This window comes from Carlito syrichta, unplaced genomic scaffold (assembly GCF_000164805.1).
Source record: "Carlito syrichta isolate Samal-C Ts95f unplaced genomic scaffold, Tarsius_syrichta-2.0.1 Scaffold312093, whole genome shotgun sequence".
Classification (NCBI taxonomy): Eukaryota; Metazoa; Chordata; class Mammalia; order Primates; family Tarsiidae; genus Carlito; species Carlito syrichta.
The window spans coordinates 208,065-225,688 of record NW_007256189.1 but is presented as its reverse complement, the minus strand read 5'-3'; the positions used below and the strand labels follow the sequence as shown (position 1 = coordinate 225,688).

The window sequence follows — 17,624 nt, the reverse complement described above, 5'->3', positions numbered from 1 at the left end:
TGGCGGCCTTCCGGGAGGACGAGGGCTGCCTGCCCGAGGGCGGCGAGGACGAGAAGCCGCTGCCCTCCCAGCCCTTCCAGCGCCAGGTGTGGCTGCTCTTCGAGTACCCGGAGAGCTCGGGGCCCGCCCGGGGCATCGCCATCGTGTCGGTGCTGGTCATCCTCATCTCCATCGTCATCTTCTGCCTGGAGACGCTGCCGCAGTTCCGCGCGGACGGCCGGGGGGCCGGCGACGGCGGCGGCGTGGGCCGCGTGTCCTCGGTCCCCCGGGGCAGTCAGGAGGAGGACGAGGAGGAGGACGAGGCCTACGCCTTCCACCCGGGCCTCGCGCCCGGGGCCGCGGGGCCGGCGGGCTCCTCTGCGCTGAGCGCGCTCGGCGGCTCCTTCTTCACGGACCCCTTCTTCCTGGTGGAGACCCTGTGCATCGTCTGGTTCACCTTCGAGCTGCTGGTGCGCTTCTCCGCCTGCCCCAGCAAGCCCGCCTTCTTCCGCAACATCATGAACGTCATCGACCTGGTGGCCATCTTCCCCTACTTCATCACGCTGGGCACCGAGCTGGTGCAGCAGCAGGAGCCGCCGGCGGCCGGCGGCGGCCAGAACGGGCAGCAGGCCATGTCGCTGGCCATCCTGCGCGTGATCCGCCTGGTGCGCGTCTTCCGCATCTTCAAGCTCTCGCGCCACTCCAAGGGGCTGCAGATCCTGGGCAAGACGCTGCAGGCCTCCATGCGCGAGCTCGGGCTGCTCATCTTCTTCCTCTTCATCGGCGTCATCCTCTTCTCCAGCGCCGTCTACTTCGCGGAGGCCGACGACGACGACTCTCTCTTCCCCAGCATCCCGGACGCCTTCTGGTGGGCGGTGGTCACCATGACCACGGTGGGCTACGGGGACATGTACCCCATGACCGTGGGGGGCAAGATCGTGGGCTCGCTGTGCGCCATCGCCGGGGTCCTCACCATCGCCCTGCCCGTGCCCGTCATCGTCTCCAACTTCAACTACTTCTACCACCGCGAGACCGACCAGGAGGAGCAGGGCCAGTACACGCACGTCACCTGCGGGCAGCCGGCCCCGGACCTGAAGGCCGCCGACAATGGGCTCGGCAAGCCCGACTTCCCCGAGGCCACGCGGGAGCGGCGGCCCAGCTACCTGCCGACGCCGCATCGCGCCTACGCGGAGAAAAGGATGCTCACGGAGGTGTGACCCGTGCAGCCGAGCCTGCAGGGGCAGGGGGCACGGAGCAGACAGGCTCTTCGCCTTCCTTGGCATTGTCACGCCTCTCGCCCCGGCTCCGCTGGACTTCTCGGCTCCCTTCCCGACACCCACTCCCTGGCGTCCCGGACCACATGCCTGGACTGCCAGCCTTGTTGCTTGATCCCTGCCGCGTTCAAGGCGAATCCATCTAAGTGACATTTCTGACGTTCCAATGGTGCCACCCAATCACACCCGTCTCCTGCCACGTGGATGAGATGTACGTTGATGTCTGACCTTCCCCCAAGACTCTGACTTTTCGCCTCCGGGACTTGTGCTGTTTCTAGGAACGGCAATGTCAACAGGTTGGAAACCAGCCGTCCCTGGGTCCTATCTGGCGCCTCGGTGTCCTTTGCTTTGGGGTATGCCCCTCTCTTAACTTCTGGCCACCTGGTGACTGACCGAAACAGGAGGAGAGAAACTGGACTCAGCTTGCTGTTTTGCTCCTGTAGTACTTGCTGTCATTCTGCAGAGGACTCTCGGTAGACCCACATTTGTGCTGCCTCCAAATAGGTTATTCATTCCTAACCTTGGATGGAATGAGAGAAAATACAAATAAACTCGACCACTGGGAGGATACGGGGATCAGTCTTGGACCAAAGGGGCCAATGGATTCTTCCAGGTATGTTCCAGCACAAGAGACCCTGGCTTTTGATCTACACTGAGTCCTCTCCACTCCGATTCCCTGACTTTCTCTAGCTTCCAGGAAGGTTCCTTCTCCGAGCCAAATACTCTTTTTGTGTAAGTGCCTTCCTGTGCAAAGGAACTGGAAAAAAGGAACCACAGAGCCAGGAGAAATGGCTGAACAGAGTCAAGCAACTGTCTTGACAACACATCTGAAGCTAGGTGCCGCTTAAGCAGATATTGTCATCTCGAAGGGGCAGAGGAATCTTGTTGCAGACAGCAGCTTTTTCTCCCTCGTTTTCCCCCAATCCTCTCTCGCCCGCCCTCTACCCTGCTTCCTGGGAATTTGACTTAGGATTGCAGTTGAAGGCTTTCCCAAGCCAACTCCAGCTGAAACTCCAAGACAAGTAAAAGCACACATTGGATGCCAGCACGAGTTTCTTCCCATTTTACGGGCAGGGAAATATGTGGTTTAGAATAAGGAACAAGCATCATTCCTCTGCCAACAGCCTCATCGTTAGAGGTTTTTTGCTGAGTCAAGCAAACACTCACCTGCCCTGCCCCTTGGAGCTGCATGTGACCTGCTCTCACTGGTAAGGTGACGGGGTGGCGTTCCCACCTGGGCTAAGCCGCTCTCTTCCCTTGCGAAACCACCGCCGTCCATCCACCTGTCCACCTCTCCTCTTTTCTCTCAGTGACACGGCCATTTGTTATTTGCCTTTGAGAAACTGAGCTCTTCTGAGTGCAGTTCTGAAGCTGAAAGCACTGTTAACGTGGTTTTGATTTTATATCTATGCTTTAAGACTCTTTGATGAGAATTTTTTGTGAACGAAATTATTTTCTCGAAGGGCAACTTACAAGGGGACAGACAGCCTTCTGAGGGTTTGCTTAAGAGGCAGTGTGGCTGCTGTGAGCACTAGATCTCTAGATTTGGCCACAGCTTTACAGGGTCACTTTGGCGCCATGGTTCCTCCTTGTGCCTCAGTTTCCCCACCCATTAAATGGGAACGCTAATGTCTTCCCCTCCCTACCTCATGGGGAATGTCAATGAACTCATCTGGGAAGCTGGAGATGATACTATGCAAATATGTGAGTTTTATGGGTTTGATTTCTGGTTCATGAGCCTGTCTCCCCAACCCCGTAGGCAAGGCCTTCCCCCTGAGTCCCTGCCTTGAATCTAAAGCCCAAGAATAGGCCATTACAGGCCATCAGCTCCCTCAACCCCTCCTTGGCCTTTTGGACTGAGCCTCAGCCTTCCTCCTCACCGTGTGGGAAGGAAGGTGCCCTGTAGATAGGCCCAGGGGGATCCTTCCCGGGCTGGAGGTCACCTTGACTGGGAACTTGGCTTCTCCACACCTGAAATACAGTAGAAGCTAGGTAGAGATGTTTGTGATTCAGAAACCTGCTCTGAGCCCAGAAAAGTGCTCGTTTTCCAGATCTCTTCAGTTATTCCGGGCTCCTTGAGGAAAGAAGAAAACAGCCCATTCCAGAGGCAAAAGGCATGCTCCCAGCGGGGGTAGCAGTCGGGACATGCATGCATGTTTCTTCATACATGTGTATGTGGCCATCCTCACTGTCATCCCTAAGAAGACATTTCCTTGTCACATCAGAGCATGCCTGAAAGTGAAGGGTTTGTGAGAGCCCGGCTCCCTGGGGACCCTGGTTGCCGTAGCAACCTACCAGACGGTTCTCTCTGTCTTCTGATGTGGGCATCCAGGGAGAACTGGGGACTTACATCTTCCCTGCTTTTCAACCGGGAATGCCTCCACATGCCAGTTTAGGGGCTGTTGGCACCAGGACAGGGACGTGGGACCTTCAGAAAACATAGAGGAAGCAGGTTCCCAAATTCCCTCCCCGCACCTTCCTTCCTGGTTTCCCCACCCAGTCATTGAAGCTGCTTCATCTTACTCCGGATTCTTCGGAAACTTGAGTGCTGAGCAACTATCCAGTTAAGCCAACGCCGATGTTAGGTTCTTCAAAATGACAAGGGGAGCCTGTGGAGAGGGCGGCTTATCCCTCGAGCGGCAGCCAGGTTGGGCCTCGCCAAGAGTAAGGATAGTCTTAGTATGATGGAGTTCTCATCTCCTCAGAGGTAGGCTCTTCCCAGCTCCGAGAAAGACAGAGCGAAATGCAACTCTTCCTCCCAGGGAACAGCCTAGGGCCTGGGAGGAATCTCATAGGTAGTTCATCTTGAGATGCCGAAAAAAAACCCCCGAGAGGCTGTGGTCCTACCTAGTTTCTGGGAAGGATCTTGTCAAGCGACCCTCTCTGACCCTGAACCTCTTTATGTGGATTTTGTGCTGAGCACCAAGAGAATATGTACAATGTGTTGCCTGGACAGCTGGGGTGGCGAGTCACAGCTGCCAGCAAAGGCGGGGTCCAGGCCATCCCTACACCTGACTCAAGCTGGCAAGACCTCCCAGAGGACTTCCTGGAACTGTCAGCCTCCAGCCTGTGCCGTGGGATATCCCTCCTGCCTCAGCGTCCCTAAGGAGCGAGGAGGGACAGCTGGCCGTGTTTGCAGCTGAGGTAGGTTCTGCTGCAGGGGGATCTCGTTCCTGGATCAGTCCTTCAAGGTCGTGGGGAGGAGGCGGGAGAGGATGCATCTGGGGAGTGCAAGGTTTCTCTCAGCCACCACTTGGCTTCTTTCTGTGTATTTTTCTTTGCTTCCATCCACCTCAGAGTTGTTCTCCTTTGCTTTCCCCCCATTGCTGCTGTCCGCCTTTGAAATCGTCTCTTTTTGTCCCTCTGGATTTTTCCCTTTCCTTCTTTTCCTTCTCTGGTTTTTTTCCTCCCGGCTCCCTTCACCCCCTTGTTGCTTAACCTCTTCTTCCTTCTTTGTGTATCTTGCCACCTGTCTTTCTCTCTCTCTCCTCCCTTTCCACGGATGGGAGCATCGATGTTGCTCACACATCGAACCTAGCATAGCCATGATGCAGGCTGTTTGCTAAGAAGGTGGCTTTGCAGCCAGAGGAGTCCCTTTTTCCTGGCGTCTCAGGACAACACCCTTTCCTACCATGCTCACCTCTGTCGGGGGAAGTCCTGAGCCTGCCAGGCAAGAAGATGAGACTGCTATGGGTTTAGGAAAAATGTCTCTTAGAGATTTCCTGCATCTGCAAGGATACACGAGAGAAGGTGAGGGGCGGGGGGATGAACCTGGTAAGTCTCAGGTAAATACTCTGAAGAGCCCTGGTCCCCCAGCCTAAGGAGGCTTGCAGAGAGGTCAAAGACAAAGGAACCCTAGAAATAGCACAGTAAGCCAAGAAAAGAGGACTGAGGAGGAAGAGAGAAGATTGGAGTTAGCCTGGGAAAAGCCTTAACTCAGGGGTGGCTTTGTAACCGCCTTTAATTCACTTGAAAGATTTCTTAGCATCTGGCCATCCTGCTTGTGCACTGAAGGCAGAACAACAGGACAGGACATAAATCCCAGTTGTGCAAGGTGTAGGGGACACTTGACAAGGGGGATTAGGATTCTTTAGCCAGTCCATAGGGGGAGTGTCTGGACTCTCCTCACTGGAGGTCTTTGAACATAGGGTAAGTGCCACCTGCATCAGGACAGCAGGAAGGCCCTAGGGGTCCCCCAGGGGCTGAAGACTGGCACCAGAGACCTGGGGGCGGAGGGAAGTGTTTTAAGGCAGCATTGTGGTGATAGTCACACAACTCTAAAATTCACCCCAAAGTGCTGAATTTTGGAAAAAAATGGCATGCATCAAATAACCTGGGGGTTTTACATCTGAGCTGGGAGGATGGTGTGGTTTTACAAATCTAGAAGTTTAGCATTTCTGAAGATGAGTCAGACTGAATATCTGGAATGGAATGACATTTTTTTTCTCCCACCACTTGGGGACACCTTAGAGCTTGCAGGCAGTTCCTTTCTATTCATGCACAATACAAGAACTGGTGTGTGTGTGTGTGTGTGTGTGTGTGTGTGTGTGTGTTTAGTTTTGGCATCAAACTGTTGTGGGATTTACACAGTGCTTTTGCTCTAAGGAGTGTTTTTGCTCAAGTCTTTTTTTTTTTTAAGTGCAGAACGTCATTAGCATGTGTGGAACTATGACGGTTATGTTGGATGTAACTCATTCTATAGGACTAGGTTAGGGCATGTGTCCAGGGGACTTATACTTTTCTGACAAAACAAAGAAACAAGTAACAAAATCCACCTCCTCCTCCCTAAGACGCCTTCCAAAACGCCACCTGATACCAGCACCTGTAAATTGAGAATTCCTTAAGAAATTGCACAGGGGCCAAGATTTCACTTTTCCTGGCCTCTCCCCATTCTCCTGACAGTAGCATTAACCCTTGACAGCCTTGTGATGAGGTCCCAGCGGTCTTTGGTGCCCTTGCATTGTGATGTCGGTCTTGGTTCTCCTTTGGTTCTCATTCACCTTGGCCTCCCTGGTTCCCTTCCTTCTTTCCCTTTGATGCTTTTCCTCAGATGCCCCTGCTGGTCCCTGGGACTTGTCACTCCACTTCACAGGCCGAACCCTTGCTTTCGGCCGCCTCTCTGTCCCAAGGTAGATCCCCTAGGAACGTTGTCCTCACAGAACAATCTGGCGGGAGTTGATGGGTTTTGACTGTGTGTTGCTGCCATGAGAAGTAAAGGGTGCTCTCATTCCACCTTGTCACGGCCACTTAGGGGAGGAAAAGAAATCTGTTTACAAAGCAGTTGAATTTCCTCTCTCCATCTCACTTCATACCAACTGCCTTGGGTTGCACAGGCAGCTCGTAGCAGAATAAGGTCTGGAGCTCAACTGATGGGGGAGAGGTTCCCAGACCCAGGCCACGGGGAAGGAAGACAGATGGGCTCTTAGTTCTCATCTTGCCAGGACTCTCCGTGAGCCGCTTTCCTGTTCTGGACTTGAGGTCCCTGTGGGGTTGGAGATTGCCATGTTTTTCATGTCCCTTTGCTTTGAACTTGAGGAAAGTAGCTCACCCTGCTTCTCTGTCCTCTTGGTACTCATCCCTTCGCCTTCCATGGAATCCCATCAGCAACCACTTTTGAGGGTTTATCCCAGCAGAAAAGTGACCCCTCATTCTCAGAATAAAAGAGGAAAAAAGACCTGCCTTGCAGGAAGTATTGTAAACACTGGTCTGACCTTGGCTACTCCTTGATCTGTTTGAGGCCTAGCCCTGCTGGGGTTTATGACAGTTAAAAAATACACACACAATTACATTTGGGAGGTTAAAGAGGAAGAATTGCTTGAGTCCAGGAATTTGAAGCCAGTCTGGGCAACATAGAGAGACCACATCTCTACAAAAAAGAAAAAAAACAAAACCAAAACTCCAACCTCATCATTGTTACTCTAAAAAGACTTTCTCCTTAGTCAGTTGTGAGTTCCAGCACCGATTTTTTTGCCTGCCCCTAGAAAACATTCTGGAAGCTTCAGCGGCCTCTGCTGCAGGCTGCAAGGAGCACAGACAAGCCCTGGCTCTCTGGTGAGAGCGAAGTGACATTTCAAAAGGAAATTGCAGCCACGCAGTCTGCTGGCGCTGCTATTTTTGACGTGCTTGCTGTTCTCTCAGGGCTTGACAACCGCTGTCTCCAGGAGACAGACAAACCTGCTCGTGGAAGCAGAGATGTTGCTTTGAAAAAGACCACGGGAAGACCGTCCTGCAGCTGGGAGGGGCGGGGAGGCCATGACCTTGGGAGCCTGGCACCTGGCTGGGGGGCGCAGATCTAAGGCTGCCGGATTCATCCCCACCCCTACTCTGCATCCTCCCAGTGGGTGTGGTCCTGATGGCATCATTCACGGACAGAGAGTTTTCAAATGTGTGCAGTGCTTTCAGGCGTCATGCCATATAACACAGTGGTCAAGAGCTCGGACACCGGAGTCGGATTGCTGGAGTTCAAATCCCTCTTCTGCTAGGTGACACTGGATGAGTTAAGAAACTGCTCTGGGACTCAGTTTCCGTCTCTGACAGATGGAGGATAGCGATAGTGCCAATCTCATAGGGCTGTTTTGAGGATTCAATGTGTGGATATATGTAAAGCGTTGGCTGTTATTATCACTATTATCCTCCCACAGCAAGGAAATGAGTAGGTAGGCTTGGCATCATTGTCCTCTTTGGCAGGTAAGAAAACTGAGGCTCAGTGGGATTGTGATGTGTTCAAAGGCACACAGCAACGGGTGGCCAATTTTTCCACGAGATGGAAAAGAAGGAAGCATAGTGAGGGTCTGATGGACATCGACCAAGAAGAGAGAATGAATCTGTGTGTCCTGAACGCGTGTCTTGGCTTCTGTTTACATGCCAGTTTATTTCTGATGGAACAACATCAGCTTTCCTAGGGGTCTCTGAAAGCATATGGGGATATGTGTGAGATAATAAACATATTGTATATGAATCATATATATGTGGGATGTCTTTCTGGAGAGCACTCACTTGCTGCGATGACTGTTTCTCTCCCTCTCTCACTGAACACCCTCAGGGCTGACACTCCACCAGAGCCTTTCCCACTTGTTCACATCCTCCTGCTTGGGACAAATGTGGGGTCTTGAAGCTAGCACGAGGGACAGAACCCATGAGCCAGACCCCAGCCCAGAGTTTTTCCACGCTGGCTCAGCGGCTTTCACATTTCCACTCACAGCAGCCACCCACTCTGTTCCCCAGCCACCTGCCTGTCCCGCCGTGTCTCCGTGCCCACTTTGTGGGTGTCCTTTAACCTCTCGGATCTTCCAGATTTTCTGCTCTCCTTTACGGTGGAGATGACAGGAGGGCCCAGAGCTGGCAGAAGCCGGCTCTCTTACCCATGTGGGCATCCGCTGGCCTGCCCTCTGATGAGACAGCAGCTGGGGTGGCTGTCATCGTGGGTGCTGGCTGAGCAGAGTGCTCTGTTCACCCTCAGCTCACTGCTGTAGCCACCACGGCTTTTCACAAGGGTCCCAGCCCAGGGCAAGGTGCTGAGATGGCCCTTGTGCTTCGAGATGCAGGGCTTCTCGGCTGGCTTGCCTGGGAGTTAGAGTGCTGGGTCTGAATCACTGTTGATTAACCGTACCTCATTTAACCTCTCCAAGCTTCAGTTCTGTCATCTGCAAAAGAAGGAAGCTAATGCTATTCGCCTCACACAGTTGTCATGAGGCTCCAAAGAGACTGCCGGTTAAAGGGCTTAGCAGGAAATACACTCAGCAAAGCACCGCTGAGACTCAGAAGCCCACCTGAGGGCGGGGCTGGAGCCACCTGCATGCCAGAGAAGGGTAGGGTCCCTACGTGCTTTGGTTCAGTTCTCTGAAACCAAATCGAAAAGAAATATGACATAAAAAATAGACTCTGGATAGCTATCTATTTTTACCAGAAGGCTCTTTGCCTAGAGGATTCACAGCAGAATTTCTTTAAATAATTGCACTTACAGTGTGATTTGATATACAGAGATGTAATTGGAATACATCTTGGAAGAATAGGATGGATTTACTGGTAATATTTTTTCATCAACGTTTGTTTCCAGCCAAACTAGAATGAGGATTCTTCCTTAATCCTTCCCTCAGGCCCCAGGGCATCGCAAAGGACAGTGCTAAGGGCTGCAGACGGACAGGACAGGACAGGACAGCTGGAGGGGAAGTGACTGCTTCTCTTTATGAAGGAGGAAACTGGTGGGGAGGAGTGAATTGATAAACCCAAGATCACACACGCAGCCAGGGCAGAGCTGAGTTTGAAACCCACATTTCCTGACTCCAACCCCAGCATATTTTTTCTTGACAAATGGAAACCCAATAATTATTTAAACATATATATTGCTAAAAAAAAAAAACCTTTATTCGGTTCCTACCCAACCAAACTCCCTAGCAGAGCCGTTCATAGGAAATGGAATTAGGTGCTTTTGAATTTCATCTTTCCTTACTCTGACTTCCCAGGGCACAGAAGCAGCAGCCCTGGCTAGGGCTTCTGGATAGGTAAGGAAGAACTAATGATTGTTACTTTAGTGTGGATCAAAATGGTTTTAGCACCGAGCACAGAGAGACTCATGTTCGGGCTCTGGCTTTGGAAGCCACGTCCTGGGCTTCGAATCTCACAGAATTAGAAGTTCTTTAACCTTTCAAGGGTTTATTCCTGTTAAATTTAGTGACTGGGCAGAAGGAAGCAGTCATAGATCGGAAATCTGGAAAGCAAGAAGTTATCTGAGGCTTCTATATTTTATAGAGGAAGGAAGGAATGCAGAAAGCTAACATCTTACCCAGGAGCACCCACTTCCAATGCCCTGGAAAGCAGAAACCAGCTTCTAGACTCTTCCCCGCCCTTTGTTTCTTGCCCTGCTAAAGAAAAAAAAATGACTGCCAGGTTCCAGATCTTTTTTAAAATAAATCACAGGACCAGGGTCAGGAAGAACGTCTCCAGAAGCTCTGATAGCCGAGCTGTAAATCACACGGGTGCTCCCCAGCTGCATGGAGGCAATTTGGCATTGCAAGAGAGAGAATAAAGGTCTGGTATGGTGGGGAAAACAGCTTGTGCTCTCTGTACAAGACAGCTTTCTGTGTTCAAGGGCAGGAGTGCCCTTGAACATGTATGCACACGTGGGAGCCCACGTATATCCTCACCCAATGGGACCCTCTACTCACCTTGAGATGTTGTGTGTGTGTGTGTGTGTGTGTGTGTGTGTGTGTGTGTGTGTGTGTGTGTTGTTTTTGCTTTTTTTCTGCATCTGCAACCTTCTGGTCCATGGTTTCACAGGCCTGCAGAAATCCCAAAGGACAATCACAGAGCTTCTAGCCTAAACCTGGGTAGATTACTCCTTTTAAGAGGTCCTCACTGATTAAGTTTGGCCTTGGGACCAAAGGTGACACAACACTAAGAAATATTGGGAGATTTCGCTCACAGATCTGAATAGCTGGTTTCCTTGGAAAGGCAAAAGGTCTGATCTTGTTGATCCTGCATGTCTGCTTCCCACCCCCACCTGCAGGAGCTGAGGCACAGCTGCCCCTTCGGAAGTGCGTGGGTTCTCTTTTGCCCGGTGTCCATCACCCCCTGGCACTCTCTGCCACCCAGGCTGGTCAGTTAGTTTTCATTGTTCTCAGAGCCTTGGTGTTTTTTGGTATCCGGGAAACACTTTTTTTTCCTGTAAGTTTCTACCAAAGGTTAGAAAATAAAGATGGAAAGGAATCTCAGGTTAGAAAAAATGACACCTGGCTTCTGTCACCCGGTGACCCCTGTGGACCTTGGTGCATGCGGCCCTGCTCCAGAGGCTTCCTCCATGAGCTGACCCAGAGTGGACTCTCTGGCTGAGAAGTGGCAGGTCAGATGGGGGTGGGCATATGTGTGTTTGCTAGAAGGAAGTGGAAGTCCCACAAGAGACAGGATCGCGGGGCTGCACGAACACGGGTCCTCAGAGTCATGGGAACATGCTGTGTTCTCTGTCCAATTAATCCAGAATTCCCACCTAAAAGGATGAAAATGAGATACCAGGCAAACTTTGGTGCTCAGAGACTTCCGGTCGGAGGATTGCCTCCTGCTTCCGTGACGACAGATCACGGGACACCACTCCATTCCCGCGGGCTAGGACTGAGAGGGGGTCGGAGCGGGGACTCATAAGTGGCATTCTGTGGCCTTTCCTGATCACGGTTGGCCGCCCAGCCATGGGCTGTGCATCTGTGCAGTTGTCTGAGTGACGTCATAAGGCCCATGGGCATCCCCAGATTCATTCTTGCCTCTGTTTCTGGGTTATTCCCAGTTGGTTCCAGCTCTCAGGTGGAATTTCCTCCTGTCTGTGAAGTTATTGGCCCAAAATTAAATGGCCATCGAGTTGGTGCCGTGTGCAACATTATTGCTCCGGGAGGGAGACCAGAAAGGCTTCCTTCTTTTCCCGCGTTACCTGTAATTTCATTAAATTCAAGAGGACAGTTGCAATAGCAATTGGAGCTAGGTTCTGATCCAAATCCTCAGGATTCTGAGAGAGGAGGCGATTTCTCCCCAGTCATCTCTCACTGGGGGACATCTTTCATTTCTGAAAACCTGAATCCAAAAGGTTTCTGTTATCCCTTCTTCCCCCTAATGTTTTCCCTTTCCAGAAGGTCAGACAATGCTAAATCAGGTTGAGAATAAAAGGAAATTTTTGAGGAGCTTTACATTTCAATGCCTGCAAGCCTCACTTTTTCTGATCGATGCATTTCTGAAACGTTGTTGTTGTTGTGTGTGTATAATAGAATCCTTTTGCCATCAGATGTGCTTTTTCATAAATGTGGGCCCTTTCACATTTAAAAAATTATACAACACAGTTAAACTTGGCAGAGAGCATGTAGTCCACAGAAAAATGAACTCGTTTATAGCATCCTTCACACAATCACAGTTTCCTTCTCTAGTGGAACGAAAAGGAATGCTGTGGCATTAAAACGATGAGGACTTCTGAACACATCTGAAGGGGGAAAAGCCTTTTTTTTCCATTGTAGGAACTAGGGGATATTTTTCAAAAAGTATGCTCAAAAATGGGAACTCCAAGAAACTCTGTTATGACCTCTTTCTCTTATTGTGCATAAACCCTTCAAGTGTTGCTTTTATAAGTGAGCAGCCTTGACTCTTCCACACCTGTAGCCGTGTCAGGTGAGGCAGGACAGAATAATTGATGACCAGCTCTAAGCCCCTTGGTCTCTCTGTGAACAGGGTGGGCGGCAGGTGATGTGTATTCACCCAGGTGGGATTCAACGCCAGCACTGCCACCCACTGGTACGTAACTGTGACCTGGAGAGAGTTAAGGCTGCCTCTGAGCCTTGGTTTTCTTCTCTGTGAAACTGGGCTGTAAAATAGAGGGTCCCTAGTGGTGGCTGGTGGACCAGTGGAATGAAGGGAGATGGTGCTAACCAGAGTCTTTTTTTTTTTTTTTTTGAGTTGGAGTCTCACTCTGTCGCCCAGACTGGAGTGCAGTGGCCGCTCCCGGTCACCGCAGAGTCTTACATGTAGTAAGCAATCAATTAAAGTTTGCTGTTTCTATGGTCTCTTTCTTTGCCCACTTTGACGGAGCACTGAGGCACAGACAAGGCTCCTGAATATTGTCCCACCTTTAGGAATAGTTAAAACCATTGAAACCTCTCATAAATCCGTCTTTTGGGAAATGCGTAAGTATCTCTCACTTTGCAGATTGGGACTTTCTGATCTAACAGTGACCATGATGCTGTGATTCAGTCATCAAGCACTGGGTTGTCATAGAAGTGACTTATGTAAAAGGACTTAATATCTTTTAGAGTGAAAACTGTTTTCTGGCTTTAAAAAAAAAAAGAGCAGACGAAAATATCCAGGGATTTTGATCAATTTCTTTAAAAACATAAGCAATGGAGTGATTTACTCATTAAGAATTCCTGGGATCGGTGAGTACTTCCAGCAAACTTAGGAATTAGCTGAGAGGTTGAGTGACTGAGTGTGGGAGGGACCACGCTTACTGCTGACCGGAGGGATGGCTGGAAGTGATGCAGGGGGGATGCCTCCTCCAGGGCTAAGTAGCCTCATAAAGATGTATGTGAGGTCACTGCTCTCCTTTGGAGTGAAATACAAATCAGTGGAAAACATGACTCAGTTTACAGAGAACGTATTTGCCTTATATATATGAATACATGTATGTAATTTCAGGAACGTATTCAACGAATTTACAAGTAAGCCAACTGAACTGAACTGAAGTAAGGAGTGAGCGAGAAAGAGAATTAAGCAAAATGACATTGAATAATTGAGCAGAAAGAGACTGCTAAAAGACATGGAATTCATTGCTCTGCTCTGCATGAGAAAGATTTCCAATTATTCCAGGCCTATTCTGAAAAATACCCCGAGAAAGCGACTCCATAACATAGACACCTTCAAGCTATTTGTGTCTGAGCTTCACAATCTTTGTTGTCAGGATTTCCTCAATCTCAGCGACACATCTCCTGCTGCACTTTAAATGTTCTTCCTCCTATTTTGTCTTCGACTAAAATGGATACTCAACTGACCACATGATCTAGAGTAACTCATGCCAGAGTTCTTTCAACGTGCTCCGTGGGACACTAGTCCTGTGCAACATTTCCATGGAGAAAGACCCTTCCAGGCACTATGTTTCAGAAATGCTGCCTCTTGGAGAGACATAATGTATACGAACATAAAAACAAAGGCTCTGAGAAGTCCTGCAGCAAATAAAAAATGCTAAAATTAATGAAGAGTCAAACTCAAGAAGTTATAAAACAGCAATGAGTCAATTTAATAGAAGTAGCAACATAAAATAAGTAAGAGTAAAAGTAATAAAATGAGAAAAAATAGAAAGAAACAACTTAAAAAGCTGGTTCTTTGGGAAAAATAACAAAGTAGGCCAGGTAGTGCCTACCTCCTGGGTTTATTTATTTTTTTGAGTTGGAGTCTCACTCGGTCGCCCAGACTGGAGTGCAGTGGCCGCTCCCGGCCACCGCAGCCTCGACCTGCTGGGCTCCGGCGATCCTTCCGCCTCAGCCTTCCAAGTAGCTGGAATTACAGGCGTGCGCTACCACGCCCGGCTGATTTTTTGATTTGTTGTAGAGATGAGATCTCGCTGCCCAGGTGGGTCTCGAACCTGCGGGCTCAGGCAATCCACTCACCTCAGCCTCCCAAAGGCACGGGATGACAGGCTGAGCCACCGAGCCTGGCTTCGCAGCAAAGCTTTGAAAGAGATGTAATCATTTTTGTCTTGTGTCAAGTATGACACGTCTCTTCTCTCTCTCCTTCCTTCCATTCATAAAATTATACAAACACGTGTGCACAGATACACGCACACACAGTCCTAACGCCCTTCACAGAGATCCGAGCTCCATCAGACACACACAGGGGAGGATGAAGAGGGACCGAAGAGCCGGTGGACGCCCATCAGGCAACCGTGCGACTGGGTGCCAGCACTACTTGCAATGTTCCATTCTGTGCTAGCGATGTTCCCGCGTAACAGTACCCTAGGGATTGTTCAGTTTAGCCCTTTCATCTCCTGGGGGCCATGCGAGCTTAGCAGATAAGAGCACAGCTCTGGAGCCAGACTGCCTAGGTAGCTAGGTAGACCTGTAGTCCTAGCTACTCAGAGGCTGAGGCAGGCTGATCCCTTGATCCAGGACTTCCAGGCTGCAAGGAGTTGTGATCACACCACTGCGGGTCTAAGTGACAGAACAAGACTGTTTCCAAAAAAAAAAAAAAATTCAGTGTTTTGGATTTCTTATCTGGTATTTTGAAAATTTTTCTTTGTTTAGGATATGTTACTCCTCCCTCCCTCCCTCTCCCCTTTCTCTTTCCTTTCCTTCTATTCCTCCTTTTTCCCTTTCCATTTTTCTTAGGTGAGATCTATCTTAGTTGTTAGACGATTCCAGATCCTTTTTTTAATTTCAGTGTTGCCAAATAGGCATTCCTTGGTTTGGGCTGTGTCAAGCACCTTGGCATCATGAGTGGAAAAAGGTTGGGCATGAAAAGACATATCTGCATGAAGGCTACAGGGGAAGCAGACCAGCAGGGATGCTGACCGGTTTCCCCCAGGTCTCAGTTGTCCCTCCTTCCCCTCGAGGAGGGAGACTGTTGGAAAAGGACAAAGGACAGGAAGGTTGGTGCAACTCTCTGGCATCCTTCGACAAAGCAGGAGCTGGCATTTTCCATCCTGAGAGAGAGACAGCCATGAGAGGCTCCAGGGGCGGTGTTGGATGGCAGTGGCTGGATCACCCCACGGTGCTGTGCAGTGGTTCTAGGATAGAAAGGGCCCTGGCGGAGGGTCCAGCTCTGCACACCTCCACCTGGTCCTGCTGCTTTTCGGCGATTTTTTCTCATCCTCACCCCGTTCAGTTTCCCTTCCTGCCGCGAGTCCAGCCTCATGAAGCAGCAGAGACCCTGGGCGGGGAGAGGAAGCCTGTGTGGGCTTGTAAGGTGCTGCTGACCTTGATCTAGTGGCTTGAAACAAGCATTTTACTTTCTGACTCTGAAAGTAATATCTGCTCCTTGTGGAAAATTACTCCAATTCAGAAAATTGTTATTAAGAAGACGAAAAATCTCATAACCCTACAACCAGAGACCCTCAGTGTTGGTATTTTGTGGTGGTTATTGTTTCTTCCCAGACTAACTCTGTCTCTGTATCTATATCTCTCTAGAGATCACACGGGATCTCAATTTAAAAACATCATATTGGCTGGGTTCAGTGGCTCAGCCTGTCACCCCAGCACTTTGGGTGGCCGAGGCGAGTGGATTGCCTGAGCTGGTGGGTTCGAGACCCACCTGGGCAACTTGGAAAGACCTCATCTCTACAATAAATAAAAAATGAGCCAGGCGTGGTAGCGCGCACCTGTAGTTCTGGCTACTTGGAAGGCTGAGGCGGAAGGATGGCCAGAGCCCAGCAGGTCGAGGCTGCAGTGGCTGGGAGCATACCACTGCATTCCAGTCTGGGAGGCAGAGTGAGACCCCAACTCAGAAAAAAGTAAAAAATTTAAAAAAAAGGAAGACATCGTATCACCTCTCTGGCAACGACTGCCTCATGCAGTGACAGCCTGGCCAACATGGAGATGCGCCATTATTTTGTTAGTCTTCCTGTTGTTGGACACTGAGGTGACTCCCAGCTTTGTGTTCTTGCAAGTGGTTGCTACAACGGACGTTGGCACTATTGATATTTGTTCACATTAATGAGACCTTCCTTGGTTCTACTCCTTCAAGACTCAGGAAGTGTGAACAAAGTAAGCACATTGTTTTTTAGGCCTCACCTTCCTCACTTTTAGAATTTTTAAATATTTTTTTGGGTCAAAGTCTCACTCTGTCACCCAGGCTGGAGTGCAGTGGCACGATCACAGCTCACTGAGGTCTCAACTCCTGGGCTCAGTCAGTCAATCTCCATCTCAGTCTCTCGGGTAGCCAGGGATGCACCACCACGCCCAGCTAATTTTCTGACTTTTTTCTTTGTACAAACAAGGTCTCACTCTGTTGCTCGAGCTGATCTCGACCTCTTGGGCTCAAGTGATTCCCCTGCCTCGGCCCCCCAAAGTGCTGGGACTGCAGGCCACCTTCCTCACCTTTACAAAACAACAAGAGAAGTGACAATAACTGTCACGAGCAAACATGTAGCCCACATCTTGCATGCCGGGCACATTTCTCAGGACTTCCATGTACCAACTCCTTGACCCTTCCCCATTGTCCTCCTGTCACCTCCATGTCACAGAAGTCACCTGCCAGACACACACAGCTAGCGAGTAGGGTGGTGGGATTTCAACCCAGGCAGTCTGGCTCCAGGGTCCAGCTCTTATCTGCTAAGCTAGCATCTCCCCTGGGGGGTGAAAGAGCTAAATGGAATAATCCCAGAGCACTGTTACTTGGGAACATGCTGATGTCTAATGGAACACTGCATGTAGTGTGTTGGCATGGGGCGGGGGACACACAGTTGCCTGATATGGATCTGCCAGCTCCTTTAATCCTCATCTCCCTTCTGTGTATGTTTGATGTGGTTGGGGGTCTGTGTGTGTGTTTGCATAATTTTATGAATGGGACAGAGTCAGCGGACAGAATGAGAAGCTGGGAAGCCTGAACCATCTATTCACACGACAGTAACGTGCTTGTCACCGGTGCTGTCAGTTCCCAACCACTCCTCGTGCTTTGCTTTCTGTCTTGAGGCTCCCGGGTTCTTGGGCAACATGTCATTTGGTTATTGGGCTGTCTCCCTGGTGGAGCCGGAGTGGGAGTGGATTTGGCTGTCTAGCGTAACCCCATTCCCAAAACTCATATCTGTACAGACTGTCTGGGGAGGACGCTTCCCGGTCCTGGGCTTGCCGGGTGGGATGACTGGTCTAGTCAGGGAGGCGGTGATGCACAGACTTCTCCCTGGAATAACACATGCAC

The 17,624-nt window shown here is 50.2% G+C and overlaps 1 protein-coding gene and 1 long non-coding RNA gene across 2 annotated transcripts in view; both read left to right on the top strand.

The window, feature by feature from the left end:
- The first annotated feature begins 6 nt into the window (after positions 1-6).
- LOC103272053 (potassium voltage-gated channel subfamily A member 6) lies at positions 7-2,543 on the top strand. Its single transcript, XM_008069535.1, has one exon. The coding sequence runs from the start codon at positions 498-500 to the stop codon at positions 1,194-1,196; it is 699 nt and encodes a 232-aa protein (XP_008067726.1). The 5' UTR covers positions 7-497; the 3' UTR covers positions 1,197-2,543.
- Positions 2,544-3,522: 979 nt separating this feature from the next.
- LOC103272052 overlaps positions 3,523-17,624 on the top strand; it is a 34,952-nt gene continuing 20,850 nt past the window's right edge. The window contains exon 1 of the long non-coding RNA XR_505097.1: positions 3,523-4,397. This is a non-coding gene — a long non-coding RNA (uncharacterized LOC103272052). The remainder of the gene's footprint in view (positions 4,398-17,624) is intronic.

Coding starts and splice junctions, on each gene's coding strand:
- LOC103272053 (XM_008069535.1), top strand. CDS start 498: ATGAACGTCATCGACCTGGTGGCCATCTTCCCCTACTTCATCACGCTG.